This window comes from Copidosoma floridanum, unplaced genomic scaffold (genome assembly GCF_036245765.1).
Source record: "Copidosoma floridanum isolate Cflo_tuat_1 unplaced genomic scaffold, Cflo_Japanese_pri ptg000013l, whole genome shotgun sequence".
Classification (NCBI taxonomy): domain Eukaryota; kingdom Metazoa; phylum Arthropoda; class Insecta; order Hymenoptera; family Encyrtidae; genus Copidosoma; species Copidosoma floridanum.
Window position 1 is genome coordinate 20872578 of NW_028321890.1, and position 21949 is coordinate 20894526.

The following is a 21949-nucleotide window of genomic DNA, read 5'->3' on the forward strand; positions in this document are numbered from 1 at the left end:
CAGAGCCTCTCACCAATTGGCTACAAAGCCCTTGGGAAGAAGAATGACCCTCCTTATTCTAACATTTCTACAACGCATCACAACTTCAGATTATAATTATTAATTTATTTAAGTGTATAATTTTATTAAAATACATTTAGTTTTGACTTTACAAAATTTTGAAATCCAATAGAAACACATGTCTGTGTGCTACAAGCTTTAGTCATGTCATTCTAAACGTTAGATACCACTCGCTGTTTGCTTGCGTATTTATTTATTTTTAATTTTTACTTGAAAAAACTTTTTTTTCTTAATTTTAAAGGTAGTTTTAAACGTCCAAGAGTAGGGGGGGGGGTGAACAAAACTGGACACAACCGAACAGAGGGAGGGGGGGGGGGTCATTTTTAGCCAAAATGACCGGACGGTCCTTTGTGGACGACCCCTAAATGTGTCAAGTACTATAAGGAAAAAAATTTTTAACACGAGTTTTATTGAGGGTACAAATGATGGTATAACATTACATCTACACATATGATGTCTGTATAGATATAATAATATTATTTAAACTGCGGAAACAGGGTGTCACCTCCACTAAAACCCAAGTTCACATTTTTTTCCTCATGGTACATGACATCACGAGTAAAATGAGCCTGGTTTCAAGGATGTGCCTCAAACAAATTTTTTAAATCGAAATAGGGGACAAAAATGGAATATTTTTTGTGAATTTCCTGATACATACACTGAGAAAAAGATTTTTCATCATATTCTAACGGGATGTTCGCGTTCCCGTCCTGATTTTAGGCTGAAAAGTTACGCATTCCTGACCAGCTGACAAAAACCAAAACCTAGCTTTATTTTAACAAAAACTTGATGTTAAAAAATTTGAAAACCCATAATAGTTAAAAATCACCTCTGGTAAGTTGCTAGCGAATCGTCAGTTTCATTTTAATCGATATTTTCAACTAATCAAGATTGCATTCAAATTGAATAAGTACACCAGTGCCATGAGGTTATACAGAAACCGAATTCGTTTGGCAATGGTTAGCAGCTCTGTGCGCACACTGGCCTTGAGAGAAGCAACAGTAACCGTAGTTTGGCCCGATGTTTGCGAGAAAGGGTTGACGATAAATTCAGACGAAAAGCGGGAGGGCGTCGAGTCCGCAATCTGTGATTCAGCGCCATTAAGCACAGAGATCTTTTAAAGGCACGCGTTTTCTTTCTCCCTCTCTCTTTGAGCGCTTAACCGAGAGATAGCGCATATCCGACAGCAGCTTGGTACTATGGGCTCACTTGAAACTTGTCTATCATTTGCATCTGACTTATGAACTTTGCGCTAAAAAGTACTTCATTGCAGTGGTGTCATTGTAGTAGCAGCTTGTTGGACATTCTAGAACAGTGATTAAGTGGTTTCAATGTATACAGAGATTTTTAGTTGGATGAGTGATCAAATATTGATTTTTTCTATGACGTTACTTGAGAACAAACTCAAACTTATGTAAGAATAAATAGTTACTTCTTACCAGTAGAGTTAATGTGGAAATTTTCATGATTCAAACAACTTTTTTTTACCTCGTCACATAAGGATAATTTATTTCTGTATTAACAAAATAAATTTCATGAATAATACAATTTCTGATTGAGGCTTGTTAATTTTTTTTTTTTAATTTAATCTGCAGTTAAATTGATCAAATAGGGACGAATTGCGTCTTTGTACTCACGATTTTAATAACACGTACCTATGCCTCTGCCTCAAATTAAGGTGATGCAAATATTTTTCGTTGCAAGCTTTAAAACTAATTTTTTTTTTTTAATTTTTTGTAAATATTTTTTGTATAGAATTATTTTTTTTGTAGGCTAATAAAAACTCTTAGATTCTTTGTACAATTTATTAATTCTTCGGATTATTCTAAACACAGAAATAATCTTATTACAAAACTCTGTGAATTATTTGTTTGAAAACTGCTACATCGTTAAAAATGTGTACTTATGGAGATGTGAAGATTATAAATTTTTAACCAAATTTTGTTTGTATCTCACCAATGTTTTAATTAAACTGTCTCTTGAAATAAAGTTATTTAAAAATGATTAATGTCAGTTGCATATGGTTTCCACTAGTTCTCGTCGAATATTTTACTATTATTGACTTGTATGTTATTGTTAGCCAACGTAATAACTAATATCAAACATATGATATAAGTACATAACATATATTATTCCTGAAGCTTTCTTTGCTTCGAAAAATAATTAATTCAAAGAACTAAAAATGAACGATCATATCGAATCAACAAAAATACTGTTTATCTAAAGTTTAAAAAATGTCATGACTAGGTTTTTGCAAGTTTTTTCAAGTCCCTTATTGTTAGAAATGACAAAATCTTCCAAGTAATGTGATGAGGCAACATGCACATCCCTATTGATATTAAAATATCTTGCAGAGCCCAGTTAAAACATTTTTTTGCAACATCCATTAACTGCCTCTTTTCGATTGCCAAATCGAGGCGAGTTTTTATCGCATACTCTGAATAGTCGAGTTTACGTTTATTGTCGAGTAATAAGAGATAATGTTTGCAATCACAAAAATAATGTACATTATTCAGAAGTTTGACGAGAGAATCTAGTGGCATCGTAAGTAAATCAAAGATTGATTTTTTCCTTATTTTTTTTTTTTTCAATTCATTTAACTTTTCATTGCAAAAAAAAAGAATCATTGACAATTGAACATCTAATTTAAAAAGCATCTTTACTGTGATTAATTCTGCATTCGAGTTATTGAAATTAATTTTGAGGGCCCAGTATAGAACTAACAGATATGTAAGCTTATTTGGATGTGAGTTTTCTACAACTTCGAAAAATGCCTTCTTCATCATATGATGGATTATGTTGCTATCTTTGAACTCGGAAAGCAAACATATTATTTTAAAATCATTTTTATGTCTTCTGTAACTAGAACAAGTTGTGTGAAAGCGCCTGTTAATAGAAAATACGGTTTAATCTCGTTTCATTGAGAATTGATCTGAAAGACTAAATTTAAGATCGTATAGATTAATTGACAAACCTGTTTGTGCGAAAACCAGACTCTAATAACATCTTAACGATACTATAGTTGCCTTTATCGATAGCTGTAATCAAGGCAGTGTTAACGTCTTGACAACAGTAATTTTTGCTTTCCAAGGGAAGTCTATCTATTTCGAGTAGACGGTCAACAAGCTGCTCCTGAGATAATGCGATAGCAGTGATTAATTCGTGTAACTTTAGTTCATTCTCATCGTAGGCAGTAGTCAAATAAGGTATATCTATTTCTTCTGGTAGGTCTAGTGACAGCATTCCATAAACTCCTGCCGTTTTAGCCAGCATCATCATTATCAAGTTTATGTCGTGCGATTCATTGACAGCTTTGGAAAATGGCGTTTCGTCAAGACAGTTTTTAGAACGCAAATCCGCTCCTGACCAAATATTTGTATTTTATTTCTTACGTACAATATTTTTACACATTACTTAACTTACCATATTTAATAAGTAGTTTAGCAATTTTGTAGTACCATTTCTTATTACAACTGTCGTTTGTTTCAAGTAGCAAATGTAGTGGCGAGTTACCAAAAAAATTTTTCACGTTGACGTCCGATCCGCTTTTGAGTAAAGTTATGATATCTCTTTTATTTTCGTCATAGATAGCTATATGCAGGTCGGAGTCACCCATGCCATTATTAATATTAATCCCCATCATGTCTAAATATGATCTGAGAAAGCATTGGTCTTTATTTTCTTCGTGATGCTGCGTAGTTACTATGTAATACAATAGTGCTTTGAGAGTGAAGTGTCCGTGAGAATCTATTTCAGTTGCGTGGTATAGTAGAAATTCGATAAACGGTTGCTCGTTCAACATCGGGTACGTGCTTACTACATCACACGCATTTAACAATCTCTCATAAATATTTTTGCTTTTTGCACTAAAAAATATAAAAGTATACCAGCCAAATTAATTATGTCATATTATTATATACATAAATTTTGTCATAAAATTATGAATGTCTTACCCATGTTTTATAAGAATTTGCCCCATATTAAGCTTTGAGTTATATATGGCCTCATCTAAAGGCGTGTAATCAAAAATATTAACTATATTAAGATCTGTCTGGTAGAGCAACAGATGTTTTGTAATATCTTCGAATTGTGATTTAACCGAGGCATGAAGAGCTGAGTCATAAAAATCGTTTACAACATTCGGATCGGCATTATTTCTTAAAAGGAGCTTCGAACCCTCAACCTTTGGATTTCAAATGATTAAAATTTTTGTAATTTATATTAAATTTTATGAAAAACACATTACCTGGTTTTTTTGAATTGCTAAGAAGAGTGGCGACTTGTTTAGTAATCCTTGCATGTTAACTTCTGCTCCGTGATTAATAAGCAGTTTCATTATTATCAATTTGTTTCTATCTTGTACAGTCTCGTGATCAGCGCAAACTGTAACGTTTTTGTAGACAGTTTGCAGTGGTGTTTGAAACAAAAAATTATAATCATTTGCACAAGACGTGTATCTGTAAATTAATTGAAAGTCAAAAGTTAAAAAAATGTAACTGTACCTTGAAAAAAAAAAAAAAAAAAGTTACCTTGTCAGAGAATTATAAACCTGTACAATATCACCAGCATAAACTGCTTGATGAATGTTTTGCTGTCTCCTATTTTGCATGATTGTAGGTTGATTTCTTTTCTGTAATCGTAGAACGTTAAAATACAACGGATAAAAATTTTAAAATAAACATTTTTTTTATTGCATGTAATTCCAATTTACTATGTACAGCAAACGAGTTCAATAATTACTGTCTGCAAGTAGACGTTTGGGTTAAATAATCTACATCTGATAGAATAATTATGTAGCATCTGTTAATTTTTCATACGGTCTAGTGAGTTTAAAGGGTCCACTAATCTGATATATATAAAAGTCAAGAATAGGTTCAGCTTTATTTTAAAATAAATGATAGGCTTAATTTTAGATTTCTAAAACAAGGTGATTAGTGCAGTATAAAAAAGTGGTTGGATTGTAAGAAAATTTAGTTTTTTCATCTAAGACACGACTGCTCAGTACAACTTTTACTCAAGCAAAAGTGCAACCACCTATAAATAATTTATTTTTTGTGTTATAATTAACTTGAGTTCAAAATAAAAGTGGGGTGAGTGGTACCGAGTACCAAGTATATGTACGCATGTATGTTTGTAGGTAAACATGTTTTTTCGATTTTTCAAAAATTTTACATCCAATTGGACTTAAAGTAGCTTTCAAGTCCCAAAATCGCGGAACTCTATGTTAAAAAAAAAAAAAAAATTTTGCATATAACTTTTTCAGTTGACATTTTTGTTGACACATACACTTAGATGACTTCAAAACGAAAACAAGAGCTAAAGTAGTTAACAAAGTCACTACTAATATTTATTAATAACAAACAATTTTAAACTAACGTATGTATAGAAATACTTTTTGAAGCGAGTTTAAGTACTAGCTGACAGGCTTTTTTTCGTTGATAGTAGATTAAATTTGTTTATGTTGTTGATATTTTTTTTCTATCCTTTAAGAGGAATCAAAATCATTTTCCAGTTTAACAAAATATTGAAAAGGTATTTTTAATATAGTATATGTAGTTTAATAAAGCTACATCGAGCTACATACATTAAAAATTTTACTGAATAATCGCCCATCATATATATTTAACATGTGACGTGCAAAAAAATTATTTTCTCTTACAATATGAATAATATGAAATTGTGTGGTTGGTTCTGGTTTTTTCTTTGGTTAGCTTTCAACGAAGTTCCACATTAAAAAGATCTAAAAAATTTCTAGACCATACATGAGCCTAAAATGTAAATTGCAGCAGTTACACCCAAAACAATTATTTTTATTGTACGTCTTTAGTGTACATCTTATGTACGTCTTAAGTGTTTTCTTTAATTTTGAAAATATGAACATGCTCTCGAAAAAATAAGTTAAAATATTGAACAGTAGTACTTTTTTTAAGATCTACACTTTCTTTGTGAGACCAACAGTGTGTGATTTGAACTTTTTAAGTCATGCCTAAAAAATTGATTTTTTAAAATTTACTTTTTGCTCATAAGAACATCACAAAACTTACTTTAGGTCCATAAGTGGTCCATTTTGTGTCATTTTATTATGAAATAACGAAGCTAAGAACTACATTAGAGCTTAACTTACCCTTTTATTATGTTAAAAAATTGTTTTACAATCAAAACAGACTATGTAGACACAGTTCTCTGAAAAAAATTCAAAGAACTTCTGTGGTGCAGTCGTGCTTAAAAAGACATATAAAATGTAGAAAGAATACAATTTTTTATTTTATTAATATTACATTATTTATTTTACTTTAGTTGCAGATAAAGAATCAATAAAACCAATACCTTTTTTTAGGTATGATTAGTAACGTACACGCAATATACAAAATTCAAGTTACTGTAGATAAAAAGTTCACTAATAATTATACAAATTTATAATTTATTAAGTCCAGTTTTTGAATTTTACTTATATCCAGGACTATTGCAACATTGACATAGAAAGTTGTTTCGTATACTATACCATCGTTTTTTCTCCAAGTGCATTTACAAATTAACCTTTTAGTCACTTAATACAAGCTTGCCTTACATAAAATGAATACTGAGAATTCGAATTAAAAATACGAAGATTGCCGTTAATATTTCATTTATATTCTTTTTTTAAATTCATTTCGATTCTAGTTTTAAATTTACTTCACTTAATTAGTGATTATTAGAAGTAGTTTTCACACGTAAGTAAGCATTTTTATCAAGCTTGTATTAAGCAAAAGTATATCAAATAATGGTGACGTTAAAACAATTAATATTGTTATTTGAATATATTTTAGTATAAAAAGTACCTTTGAATTTATGCAGGCCTTGATTATATTGACGATAAAGTGTTTAGCTTCTCAAACGGGATCGAAAAAATGGACGTGATGAAATTTTCTGTTCACGAAATATCTGCTGCAACTTCTTTTTATCAATCTCCAAATACGCGTATGATACTTTGACTGTGTATCTGATCCTAGCCACTTTATGTGAAGATCGAGTTATTGGCAACAGAAGCCTCTTATGTAAATCTTTATTTATGTGGTTGTAAAGGTTTCTCTGTATGACCAAGGTGGAACGATAGTTAAAGCCCAACTGCAGATAAGATCGTTCAGCAAGCCGACATGTATACGTATACACTTGTGTAACGAAGTCAAAACTGACTCTTTGCGTACGACTGACGATCATTGTGTCTCTTTCTCCATTATTCAAAAATGTCTTTTCATTAGTATGCTTACTTATCTATTGCTGTAAAATTGTTGTTACCGTTCGAGTGGGATCAAAGTTTTTGACTAGACTATTTAATGTAAACGATATTTACATTGCAACATTAATGTTCTCTTTTTTCATCCGATAAAGGAAATAATTATTTTCAACTGTATCTAATGCGCTTCAAAAAACTGTACATTTAAAAAAATAGAATTTAAGTATCGGACTACTTACTGGCATTTTCAGGATTTAAACTGTTAAAAATTACAAAACAATTAGTATTCATAATTTCATTCAAAAACTTAAATTAAATAGTTTTACCAGTAACATAATTATTTTTATTATTATTATTATTATTATTATTACTATTATAGTTCATATTATTATATTATATTATAAAAAATATAACAAAGTAACATAGTTAGTTTAATTATTTTTATTATTATTATTATCATTCTTATTGTTAATATTATTACTATTATAAAAAACGTCACAAAACTTTTTTTAAGAGTCAAATCTTTTTGTTAAACAAACGGTCAAATAACGCTATTTACGTTATCATTAGTACTTCATTACACACTGATGCAAATAGATAATGGAAATGAGTGTATTTTTCATTTATTAAAGTCAATTACCGAGAGAAAGTGAAAAAGAAAATCAAGTTCTGATTATTATCAGTACTATTATTATTACTATTATTGTTATTATTATTAATAACATAATCATTATTATTATTATCATTATGATTATTAATACTATTATTATTATCATCATTATTATTATAACTCATTTAGTGGTCATACTCACTTGTTAACAGAAAACTCGAATAAGTATGTAGTTTTGTATGGACAAATAAAAATTAATAAAAAGTTATCCACATATGCTGATAAATTAACGAGAGAAAATCGTTTCAATATAATCTGATAAAAAAAAATAAATAAAAAAAAAAGGTTTCCTCGGAGTAGGCCCTGTTCAGTTCAGCTCTAAACAATACTGTATTTTACACATGACTTTACTTTGACCAACGCACTCACATCCAACTCTTAAGATCAGCTCCCAATCACCCCCATTATGGAGGATCAAGGGGGCGCTTCCCTTCTTAATTAAGTTGACGATGGAGGCTAACAGCGATTACGCTGCGGCACTTTCTGCCTGAGATCCAGGGACCTTCGCTCAGAGCATTACTTATTAGAAGAGTTACTAACGAACTCCGACTGTAGCTCCGTGGTGAGACTCGAGGAAACCTCTGTTAAGGGGGCCTGTTTGAGTAGCCTTATATACTAACTGATATCAAATTTCGCCACTTGCGAGAAACTCTTAGTTCAGATTGTTAGACGTTGGAGAGCCCGGGGGACGACATCTAGCAGCAAGACTTTGAAATCTCTGCATTTTTGAACACGCGTAAGCACTAAGCACTATAGTCACAGTACAAATCATACACACTCGAGGTCATGCTTTACATTTTAAATATTATTCATGTTACAACATAATAATCATTCATTACTATCATTCATATAAATATGATTACCATAATTATTTTATTTGACCTTTGTTATTTTCATTATTATTATCACTCGATTATTAGTGATTTTCATATTTTGTTATAATATTATACATGATTAATTTTTCATATTATTTAATTTCCTTTTTTTTTTGTTTTAGGTAAGTTGCTGATCTCTGTGTCAATTTTAAGTTCATTTTATTTTTTTGTTGCGTAAGTACCAATCAATTAAGTTTTTTATGTTCAAGATTATACGAGTTTTTAGCATGAATTTTAATATTATTGTTACTGCTATATATTAATTCGTAAACGTAACGTGCTGATCAATTATAAATTCTAAAATTTATTGAGAAATTATTAAGTAATTCGTAAAATTAATATACAATTTTAACTCCATAGGTGAAAAACACTACACCCCTAATTTTTATTTAAAAACATATTTTAAATACCTGACAGAGAACATTAAATTTTGAAATTCAAAAAATTACGGTGCATTAAAACTTTATTAATGAAAAATATCACATCTTGTAAGTCTCAAAAAAAATTATATTTCTTTATTCTCGTACGAAGAATTGTCTTTTTTTAATACAATTAATTTTAATACAAGTCCAAACTTTTCGAAACGTAGTGCTTTTTTGTCACAACTTCTCAAAATGTAATGATCTTTGTCAGATAATTTTGTGGACCATATTCGCATACAATTAAAGGAATTTACATGTTCGACACATGTAATTTTTAAACTGTTTCTTTTAATTTTTTAAAAGTTAAATTTTGTCAAGGATAACATGCATAAGTCAATATTTTCACAACAAGTTCGAGAATAAAAATGAAGGAAAAAAATTTAACACTCCATCTCTCTATCGAAAAATTTTCACTAATAAAATTTCAATTGAGTATCGTAATTGAGAGATCGGCATTATGGTAGCTTTCGGCCTTCCACGGCATAGAACTCATCATCGTCTTTATTCCGTTTTCTCGCCATTGCATCTCGCGTTGGATACCTCGTTATCTGTAACGAGGCAAAAAAAGGCAAATACGTCATACTTGCCTGTACACTGTATCTGTATACACAGCGATAAAAAGAGTGAGAAGCCATCGCACCACCACTGATTTATATCGAGCTGATACTTTTCGCAGTTCTCAGTGTTTCTTAATTCGAGGTTTCTCCTCGGCCACGGCAGACGGGGGTAATTTGATTTCTCGGCAAATCGGTCGGAAGTAAATCAGAGTACAGTCAGCAGCGACAGCAACTCCACGGGCGTCGACGCCGCAGCGTCTGTCTTTTCTCCTAATGCCGAAACTTTTTCCCTATTAGTGTTTTATCTACCGAAATCAACTAGTACTTACACCCCATTACTTATAGAAATTGAGTTTGTAGTTAATTTTCAAAAATTGATAAAACTAGATGTCATATCTGATCTGTGAATAAGTTTAATAAGTAGTATTCAACATAAAATTCATTTGCAAAAGTGACTTAATGTCAAGTTCATCTAGTGAAAACAATAGAGTGACAAGCATTGAATTGGTAGTTCAAAATGTTCAAACTTGGACACCTATAATTTTTCAATTTTCATGCAATATAATTTTTTGCTAAAAATGTGATGCAGTCATGTTCTTAAAAGAAATCCTTATAACACTGTATTTAACAAAAATTTGTTTGGCAAAAAAAATGAATTATAATTGAAAAAAGAAAAAATTTAGAAAGAATAAGTTGATTTGTTTAAAAAAGTATTTAATTATTTGATTTCAAATACTTTACAATGAACATCGGTACCTATAATTTGTTGTACTTATCTAACAAACAAAAATTTGTATTAGTATTCTGTAGAAAATAGTAATGGATAAAACATTTTTTTAACAGAAAAAATTAATTATATTTAGAAAAATTTCTTTTATGTATTTCTAATTCATAAAATAATTATGCCTGCAAAGTCTGAAAATATTTAAAAAGTTTATTATTTTCCTGCGAAACTATACGCTTACAAATTAGTTGATAGTAAAAACCATGTCATGAAAATTATTAGTCCATCTTTTCAACAAAGCTACTAAATTCATAAATTTCATTCGACATAGGAGAACAAATTTTATTCCTCGAAGATGACACAAAAAATAAATTTCGAAAAAAACGGAAGCTACTGGGAAGTGCTGAAAAAACAGAATCCCAAAAACGCCGTGCCACTCGTTTCCGCAAGTATACAACGAATGGCGAAGTTTCACGCCGGTACTCGCGCGAACGTTCTCCTCAGTATTCCAGTGAGGCTCTTTGGTCGTCGGAAGGCGATTTCCAGCAAGTTTAACGGGTTTTCCGCGAGTGAGGCAAGGTGTGTCGCCCACAAGAGAGAGAGAGAGAGAGAGAAGTAAAAGAGGCGGTCAGCTCGCAAATCCGTCTGGCCGCCGGTACGAGGAGCTCCCCGGGGCTGCAGGGTCCCGCGCTTGGAATACCAATGTCCTTTACATCTAGATGTCGAGCGAGAGGATGCGAGGCGACAAGATCCACTCGAGAGTGCGCGTGACGCAAATGCCAGATGCAATCAGGCGCGACGATACCACTCGCTGTCGACGCTTTTCCATTTAACGGACATGCACACTCGCGCCTAATATGTCGCGCATATATACGCCGTCGACGAACAAAGGATACTGCAATCTGGCTTTATCTAGAGTTAGGCGCATTTTCGTCCGTTCAACGTCTTCGGGCAATGTACTTTTTTTTGGGTGTATTTTTTTCTATACATTGACGTATGTGAGGGTGTACGAGAAAAAAGTTTTGGCCGAGGAAAAGGCGATGAGGTACGGGCCCAGGCGCTCGCGCGCGTATAGCCCAATGTGGAGATAAACGGGCGCCCGTGACAGTTTTACTTATTCGAGAAAACGTATTCTTTCGGAGTTTATGTGTTTTTCTCGACACCAGCCTCATACTCTTTGTACCCACCCCTGATACAAAAGCTAAGCTGTTTCATCATACTTAGGCGCGCGGGAAGAAAGTTTTCGATCTGTATGTGGGCTACGTTTTGGGGCTTTTTGGATAATTAATCTGGGGCTTTCCGCAAAGCTTTTTGGCATAAGTTTACTTTCACTTTCATCGCATGGCTTACCAACATATCCGTACCGATGACATGTATTGTAGTGAAGATAGTACAGTTTTATATGGTTTAATTATTTCAATGATAGAATGGGTTGACTAAAATTTAATAAAATACTAAAAAAAGCGTGTTTAATTTGCTGTAAAATTAACAAAAAATTATTTTTTTTTTCTATAACAACAACCAACTCTTTGCAATTCTTGTTTGAGCTTTACCAAATTACTCCATGATCAACTGTGGTTGTTCTATGAGTATGAAAACAACACCAATACCTATAAAAACGTTTGATATCTTGGGTGTACAGGTCTTACAAAAAATAATTAGTTTTCAATTGATATGAAACAATTTAGTGCGTCGTTTTAAATATCTGAGATACTAAATAATGAATATTTGTAAAACGACACGACGTGTTCATGTATAAATTAAGAAATCTTTATCGTTCTAAAGACGATTAGGTTGTGAACGCTTACCGCCAAGCAAAGATATCGTCAAGCTAAAATGAAATAGATAAAAAAAATCTCATGATACTACCCTATTTACCCAAAGCTTGATAAATTCATTATCTCTTACCTTCGGTATTTTGTCAGGTATTGTGCACTAAAAAAATCTTTTTTTTGAAAATTTCTACTCTGTTGGTAAATGATTTTCATTTTCAGCAATGTCGTAAAATTAAAAAATTTTGGAAGTTTGCTAGCGTAATGACGTTTTACTATTTCGTACTTTAGGTACTCTATGATTCATTGCGATTTTATATGAGTATCAATAATAACACCAATACCTATGAAAAATCACATGAAAACGTTTGATATCTTGAGAATATAGGCCTCACGAAAATTTTTCTTTCATCGTAAACCAAAAATAATCATTACTCGCCGTTTTGTTCGAATAATCTTTGTGATTCGTACACTTTCCACGCGTATTAAAATTTATGGAAAATGATTTGGTTTAAATATTCGGCATTACAATATTACTAATTAAAATCAATCTACCAATGGTCAAGCGAGTCCCATTAATTATTAAAATAAACAAATCCTCTCTTGATATCGCATTCAATTAAATTAACGTCATCCACGACAATTCGACCCGCAAAACGCAATCGCTACAATATCAGCGCGTTACACATTCAAGCAGCCATATATTTAATTCATAACCACGAACGAGATATCCCTGGGTGAAAAACCTTGTATACGATTTTTTCCAGTATGCGTTCGAGCAAGTGACGAGAAAGAGGGTGAGAAAGTGTCGAGGGGTGGCACGGACGTAAACAGTATGCGCTCGTGCGTCATCGCACCACTTGCCGTGGCGAAAGAAATAGAGACAGCGAGTATCGCATAGGAGCAGCATCAGTGGCTTCCACTAGGATTCACATATGACGCCTCAATCACTTATGGCCTTTAGTTACATTCATACGGGGCGCCGTGTACACGTAACGCACACACTTTACTACAGCGTGGGACGGCATCTCCACACTATATACCCTCCCCTTCAACGTTGCTGCTGAGTTGACTCGGTCAGAAGATGAATAAAGATAAGCTTTTACTATGATACGATATCCGAGAGAGTCACGCACGGGGGATGTGGCATTTCGCTTCTGTGTGTCTTGGAATTCATCAATGCGCATATATACATACGCGCGCAATTTGTATTACATCCTCTCACGCGCTCGCTCGTGACGCGACGTCTGCTTTTGGCTAGACGAAAATATGCCGTTATTGATTCCTTTTTTTTTTTTTTTTTTTTTCTTCCCCGTAGCGAGCGTACACATCGTATGGGTGTTTATAGATTTGATCGATTCGCGCAGGGGATTATCGGTGTTCTCGAGCTGGTTGATGAGGGATCTGGCCCAAGGAATGATCGACGAGACGACTCAGTGACCCCTTCCTTTTAGGCGATTTTTCAGGGAAATTCGATACGCGCAAGTGTAAATGACGGCACTCGCAAAAGTGCCAGCGAAAAGTTTTACGATCCTTAAAATCGAAGGGTCTACATTACCATCCCGAGAGGCGTAAAAATTTCTCCGCGCTTGTAATCGCGTAACCGGAAATCACTTAACGATCCCGCGAGACAATAAAAAGAGAGCCCTCGGCGCCCAAACTGCGTCCCTCCGCTGGATAATGTATTTGTATGAAAGAGCTGGGTGACTGCCGGGCTAGCTCTCTCGCGGAGGAAAGAAAAAGGAAGCGAAACTCCGCGAGTGACGGAAGCCGCGTAGAAAGAATCTTTCTCTTTGGTGCACCGGACCCTACCGAACTTAAGCGAGGAGAGGAAAATTACGTCGAAAGTCTCGAGAATTTATCGGCGCACTTTTAGGACTCCACCTTCTCGGGATTAGCATATTATTCTCGATGTGAGAACCGCGCGCGAGTACTCTTTTTTTTGGAGGAATGAAAGGAGAGAAAAGGAGATGCGCGGTGGGAAAAATTGTCGGGAAAGAAGGAGTGCGCTTGCATGTTGGGAATGAAGTTACAGGGGCTGGCTTTGCGCGCGAGCCAGCACATCAAATATGTTGATAAATGATCCCTTTGAACGATGGGTGAATGTAGTATAGGTATGTGTCTTCGATGAGCGCCTCGTGCGATTCCTTTCCTCTGAGTGAGGAGGAGGATGAGTGGTTATATGCTAGCGAGCGTCCCCGTGGACTATTTGAATATCACAAAAAAAATCGAGAGGGTGAATAGAGACGTGTGGAGTAAAGGAGATCGACTGCGTACATGGGATGTTGCAAATGACTAATGCCGGCTGCGGGACTGTGGTAATAATCGGAAGTGGCAGCTTTTTAGAACTCCTTATGTGCGTACTGCATAAATTTTAGAGTCACGTAGAGCCATGTGTATTATTATTTATGACTGTATATCGTAATTCATACATCGTATTCTTTTTACTAATTTGTAAGTACAATCAATCATTCCAAGTATTTTGGGAATGGTTGCAAAAAAAAAATAAAATCTTTTAATAGAAAGAATAGGTATTTTATTTTTGGGGTGAAAAAATGAGATAGAAGTATTTTAAATCAAAATTATTATTCTTCTCTTGTATTTTATCATCAGAACAGATAAATACTTTATAATAAAAATGACGTTGAATTAATTGTTAATGTAAACTAAGCCATGTGACTATTCTTGCTTTTTAGTCTAGCATATTTAAGAATATCACTTTTTAACTTCAAATGAATTCTACCACATTAATTAAAATCTACGATTATTAATACTCAAGGTCCTCTATATTATTTAATACACTGACTAGATGGTAAAAAAGTGACCATAGTTACTCCAAGTCCAAAATCCAATGTTGTTTTGAGTAAGCTGCTACCTTTTCCAAGAACATATGGACGCAAATACAATTTAGTATCACTTCTTATGAAGCCTACTCCCATTTTTATTGCTGTAGAAGTCAAGAATTTACTTTCATGGTAATCGATTATACTCCACATCGTTACCGTACCATCAACGAAATTCTTCGTCATAAATGACTGTTGTCCAAATCTAACTGGGCCTACGTCTCCAACACTTGATAACACAGCTTTTCCTGACATGTGTACTACCAAACAAGGATACATATTGGTAAAATCTTCAAATGTTGACGTGTGTTTTTTATAATCTAACAAAAAAAAGTCATTGGTCGTGTAAACACTGTCACCTCCTAACCAACTGTAGGTCATTGTATAAAAATAGTTAAAACCAATGAAGCACGTTATAACCGGTGCAAAATACATTGTGAAGTCGTCTTTTGGATGATTCTGTTTTTAATCGATTTTCCAAGTAGTTCAATAACTCGATAGAATTATTGTGAAGTTGTTGAAGAAGTTTCTGTAGAAATATTAAACCATCTTTGTCGTAAAACTATTTTTAATTGTATATAAAATTTCAATCTTAAAATAATTCATTGATGATATTTAACTATGATGAAGAGAAAGGTGATATTATTAGAAGTGTGTTTAATGATAATTATTATTTTGCATATTTAAGAGCGAAATATGTTTTCATGAAAATTACTGACGTTAGGTAACACAAAAAATGAATGTTTTTTTTCATCCGAAAATAAATTTTTTTTTCATTATGCATACACATAATGGGCCGTGCTTTCACCACGATTTTCCATGTTCATTGTCGCAAATTGCACACGCCGTGCGAAAAAAATCGTGTGCAACTCATATGGTATAGTTGCTTGCGCTACTTGGGCGCCTAGGGTACATGCGCAATTTGGAACCATACTTCAATAATTGCTAAATGTACTATTTTATATTGACAATTTTATGTGACTTACTACTTACATTTTTGAGCTTTTCACCGTAGTTTTGGCAATGCAAGTTCTTGGTGGCTATTTCAGAGCTTCTTTAATATTTTGATGCTATTTTTTTTTTTTTAGAAATCCGAATATGATGAACAGACCTTTAACTAAACACTCAATTTTTATAAAACACAGATCCATTCTCGAATAATAATAATAATATTCATACCATTCTACTTTTTATATGTTCGTAAAAATTCTAATGTATACTGACATGATTATCTAATGTCAAAATATCCTTGAACACTGTTAACACGACGTACGCATACACCTGTAACGTGGAAAAAAAATTTACGAGAGTAAGTGTATGCTATATTAAGACGATGGTAAGTGTTGAGAAAGGTGACTTTTTTTCAAAGTATTTATACTCCGCCTATTTGAATGATAGGTAGTAATAAAATATATATATATATATATATATATACAAAGTCATATTACAAGTTAATTTTATGTCTTTAATAATGATGATGCACTGTAAAATTCCAGTGTGTTAAAATGCACGTTTAAAGCGTGTCATCGAAATTTCTACTTTTATAAAATGCATTATAGTAGCCTTGATAACCATTTTAAGAAAAACCAAATTGGTGCTTCGTAAACTATTTTGCCTGTTCTACTAAACTACTTACTTAAACTTTTTTTTTTCATCAACGATTGACATGAGAAGGCTGTACAGAGTAAAACATTTCTGTAACAGATTTTACACACTTGTAAGCGTATTAAATCTGTGACAGCCAAGTTTTTTCACTTCACAATTTTTCTACATTGGTTTTTCCCATTCAGATGTATCTAGTTCAATGAAACTGGTTAACGACTTGGTGCATCATAGATTTAGTTGTTTATTTAGCTATTTAAAAAAAACATATAGCTACTCAAAATTACGATCAGTTTCAGTTTTGTTGGATGTCATTCCAAAGACAGTTTTGTTGTAAATGCTTCAAAGGTACCTTAAAACTAGTATAAAGTAGATAAAAATACCAATATGCTAGTCTAATTGCACAAAGCTTGATGAATTTATCATCTCTTGCCTTCAGTATTTTGTCAGTGCAATAAAAAATTTTTTTGTGAAACTTTCTACTCTGTTGGTAAATGGTTTTGATTTTCAGCAATGTCGTGAAATTAAAAAATATTGCAAGTTTGCTAGCGTAATGGCGTTTTACTACTTCAAACTTTGGGTTATTAACTAACGGACCTCCGTTGAATACCGCATTTGAGATTGTAACTGATGAGTGTTTTAGATTTTGTGTTTATAGAAATACTACTACGATAAAAGCGAGTTTTATATTTTTATAAAAAGTTTTAAGCGTGTAAAATCATGCTGTTTTCTCACTATGGTTAACTAGCTACTCCATCCATAAAACTTTAATGAGATACAAAATACAAGAATTACGTAAAGCTGGTACAATGTCTGCATACATCAAATTCAATATAAGGCTTGTACGTAACGTATGTAGATGTAAAACCTGTATTTATTATTACAACATTTACTTTTATACAGATCACAAAATTATTCACAATATAGATGCTGTAAATACTAGAACATTTTTTTAGTGGACTCTGTTTACTTAAAAATATTTATGAAATTATCAAATATAAAAAATTGTCATCGACTTAAACATTGTGTGCTGTGTTACAACGTTTTTTTTTTTTTTTTTTTAATAAATAAAAAAATTGTATCATATATCGTTTTAAGATAATTTTAGGAAATCTAGTGTAATAATTTAAAACAAATTGAAATAACTTTTAACCATTTTTTCAACTGCATAATGGTCTTCCAAACCTTTTTTTGCATAAAAAATTCCAAGAAAACTCTTGCTAAACAACGTATCCTTTTTCCAAGCTTTTTTTTTGTTCATGCCTAGTGTTATGCAAACAGGTCAGCTTTGTAGATGTGCACCCAAGGTTTTTAGCATTCATTGTTGTATTACCATATAAAGTTGAATGTACACGTACGGATGAAACGTCTAGAATGCTAAAACGAAAGTTAAATGAAGCAAACTTCCGTTGGCTCAATCACAGGTGACCTTTTCTTAAGACTTGAATTTTTATTTCCACATCTTTTTTGGTACTGTTTACAGAGGATATCTGACTGAGGAAGAATATATTTGTAGTATGTTGGAATTTATGCAATAAAAACTATTTACTTAAATTTTAATCATATTAAAACGACTTACAGAATACTTTAGATTTAGGTACCTATAGACCAGTAGATAAACGGAATTACATAAAAGAATTTGCTTATAATCAATATATCAGTAAAATCAAATGCCAGATTTATATATTGCCATATTTATTTCTCAATATTGCATTACTATATTTTAAAAAATTTTTACTTGCAATTTCGGTAATACGAACTAAAAACTCTTACCGTCACATGTAGATGTAGGATTACTGAAATCTACTGCTGATATGCAATGCATGATTGACAGTCGGTATGAGCGTCGGTACATTACCAACGTATGAGCGTAGGCTTTATCCGTTCGCTTTATCCAAAGAGCGGTACACTTTTTTCGGTACATATCTATATTGTCGACCCCAATTTTCGCTAATACGTAATCATCCGCAATCTCATTTTTTAGTGCCTGTGAATAAGAAGCGCTAGTGTTGTGCCTATTCTGGGCAGCTCAGGTCGGCGAACCGTAGGCGGACGAAAAACTGAGAGACGAACGTTGGCGGAAATCGTTTTCTAATGTACATTATCTACCGCCAAATAGTTTTAAATATCATTTACATAATAAATATGTTATATATTTATGCTCATTTCTGGAATCAAAAAAATAATATTTTTATGATTTTATATCGTCATAGTTTTTGAATCTTTTTCATAGTTGAGAAATCCGTACCTGTGTTTTAATACTATTTGTGTAAGAATTATTACATAAGCGTAGAACTAATCGTAGCAAATAATTTTTTGCACGAATCCATATTTAGTCTGTAAGAATCAGTAAATATTACTTGTTGAAGGTTTTAAAACTTTTCAAAGAAGAAAAGCTCATTTCGCCTTTTGTTTTCAACTGTGTGGTTAAAATACAATCAGATACTTGTATATCCCATACTCGCCACCGACGCAATATTCAGCCTTTGATCACAAAAATTGTGCGACATTTGTGTTTAGGCAAGCTATAATCCTCGAACTCCGTAATAAACGAAGCTCGTGTCTCTTAGACAACTTTGGCCAAATTTCTTTCTCGTGAAATCGTCCGCTCGTACACGTGTACATTATAACCCGGCGTCGTCCCCACACAACGGAGGTAATGATAAGCCGGTCACCCTCAATTATGGCGGATTCGCCGAACTCGAAAACGCCCGCCCTCTTATATTCGGCCAGAAAGAAGGAATCCACGCACTTTTTTTATCTTATTATCTACCTCTGGGCATTGTGCGTGTGAGTGCGTGTGCACGTCCCCCGTTATTACAAGTCTCAAAATCGGCGAGGCGCGAGCAACCGACCGTCACTCTGTAGTTATCGTTTCGGAGCACGCAAGCCGTTATACGCATTTCGGTCAATTAAATCGTACCCTTACATACGCGCATATCTATTCAGATATCGACCCTTTTTTTTTCTTTACTTCGTGATTGCCTCGTTTTATGTTTTTTTTTCTTTTTTTCTTTTTTATCTTTTGTTATGGCGTGCGATTCATGCTTTTTTACATCGTCTATTGTCCATACTTCTTCTTTGATACATGCCACTTTTTGGCGTAATGAATATGTAGTAAAAAGTATACCCTTTATTGAATTAATTACAAAAGTTTTACCTTATATAAGCCCAGGTGCAAGAAAAGTTGAATTATTTAGTAGTGAAATAAATTGATGTTACAAAGTCAAAGAAAAGCTAATAATTTAAACAAACAAATACATGAACAGAGTAAAAATATAAAAATATACGATACTCCTGATTAAAAAGAGAAATATTTTAAAGCAACTTTTTAATATGTTTTTTTATATGGTAAAACATCTTTTTTAGAAATTATCAAGCTCTACTCAAATTGATATCACGTAACTGTGACGTCTATGTTTTCTAACTTAAAAGTGTGTGTGTCGGGTTTACTAGGGACTGCCTTTGTACTACAATATCTAAAGCCTCGTTACTATTACCAACAATCATAGCTGCAGTTTGTGCTGCTTTATATACCTATTAGCATTGTCAGATCCCTTCTACCTGTTTACGTTGGACGCTTGCACTCAAAATTTAACATTTGTGCGGGCAACCACCCCGTGATGCGATAATCTTGACAAAATTACCCTATGACAAAATTTTGTATTGTACAAAATTGACAGCTTACACAAATACACAAAAATCAATACCTTACCTCTCTTTGTCTTAACACCATATATATCTACACTTGCACACCTATAGCAGTCAGAAAAAATAGAAAATAAACATACGATAAAAAAAAAAATGATTTAAGTTGGGAAAAGCTTACGCCACAATCACCTGACATCAATAAGGATTCGAGCTTGAAAAACACACTTTTGTAGTATTTATTTATCAAATTTCAGTTTAATTAATATACGATATTATGTTTTGTATAATACTAGATTCTCTTGGTCGAATGTACGTACTGACAGAAGTATTTAATTTAATACTATCTGCAAGTTATCTATTGTACGTAAAAATTGCCAGGTAGCGTTAGCCACTCAGTACGCGCCGCAACTTTTTTTTCCAGCTCTTCGTTATTAATACACAGAGCGTGTTTTTTTTTTTTTTTTTTAATGCACTGCCCAGCCAACTGACGTATATAATTACCAAAGGTGTTGAATTCCAAAACCAGTTTTGTTATCGCTAAAATCGAAAACATAATTAGCGATACGAATCTGCGGAGGCCGGTTGAAGGAGTCCGTTTTTCAGGTAAAATCAGGCTGCATTAGTTATGACAGGGGCTCGAGCTAAAAATGATACCCTCGTCGATTCTCGTAATCTATCCGAGCGTAAATTAACACCCAGGCGCTTTTATGGGCTCGTATAGAAAAAAAAAAAAAAAAAAATGTGAAATTCAAATCATTGTTTTGCAGAAAATAGACCGTGGCTCGACGAGGCGAACAGAGACCGGCCGATTAAAATATGCAGCCGCGAGATTTCACATGAATAATTTAATGGACGAAAAATAAAATAACGTACAACAGTTGTTAACACCTCGTCACTGGACACTAATTAAACATTAAAGCACGTGTATCTATATGCACCTTCACATTTTCTACGTAGCATTATCCGTAGGTATATATACAGTAAACTTCGGCATGCAGTTGATGATCGAAAAAGATATAATGTTGCAACGAGCATTTATTTCAAGTAAAATTCAACGCAGTGACTAATCGCGTTCATTCGGTCAACGTCGCTTGCAATCAGTACAAAGTACCATATATGTATATTATAACACGCATGCAGATAGCCGAGCACCAGCCGCGCGCGCAAAGTACCGGTCGACAGGCAATAAGGAGCAGTGGTCAGGTGGTGACGTCGTCATCGACACCCCCCCCCCCGGTGCATAATGTATATAACTTGCACCGATACCCCTTAGCAAAGGGTCGCGCGATGTATATGTATATATGTGTACGCAAACGATCTCCCTCTTTGGAACACATGCCGCTAATGTGGACATTACAGGGGTACGTGCAGTGCGGCTCTTTCGGTCAGCCGCTCCGCAGCCGGTCTGCCGCCTCGGGCCATTGCCACCGACGTCGCAGTCTCTCTCTCTCATTTTTTTTTCCTTTTTTTTTTTAAGCCAAGACAGATAGCCCGGGCCGCCCGTAAACTCTCGACGTTTACGCTTACGTCTTTGTTCCGAATAATGGAAAGCAGAGAAAG

General features: G+C 33.4%; 1 protein-coding gene and 1 non-coding gene across 2 annotated transcripts; both read right to left on the reverse strand.

Moving 5' to 3' along the window:
- Window positions 1–2223: 2223 nt before the first annotated feature.
- LOC106636169 (uncharacterized) lies at window positions 2224–4456 on the reverse strand. Its single transcript, XM_089590744.1, has 6 exons — window positions 4307–4456; window positions 4014–4243; window positions 3484–3926; window positions 3035–3422; window positions 2692–2946; window positions 2224–2236 (listed from the first exon to the last, which is right to left on the reverse strand). Exons 1-6 carry the CDS (start codon window positions 4394–4396, stop codon window positions 2224–2226), a joined length of 1419 nt encoding a protein of 472 aa, XP_089446870.1. The 5' UTR covers window positions 4397–4456.
- A 3771-nt stretch (window positions 4457–8227) lies between these two features.
- On the reverse strand, window positions 8228–8524 carry LOC149374954 (RNase MRP). The gene has a single exon (XR_016293023.1).
- Between the last annotated feature and the right edge of the window lie 13425 nt (window positions 8525–21949).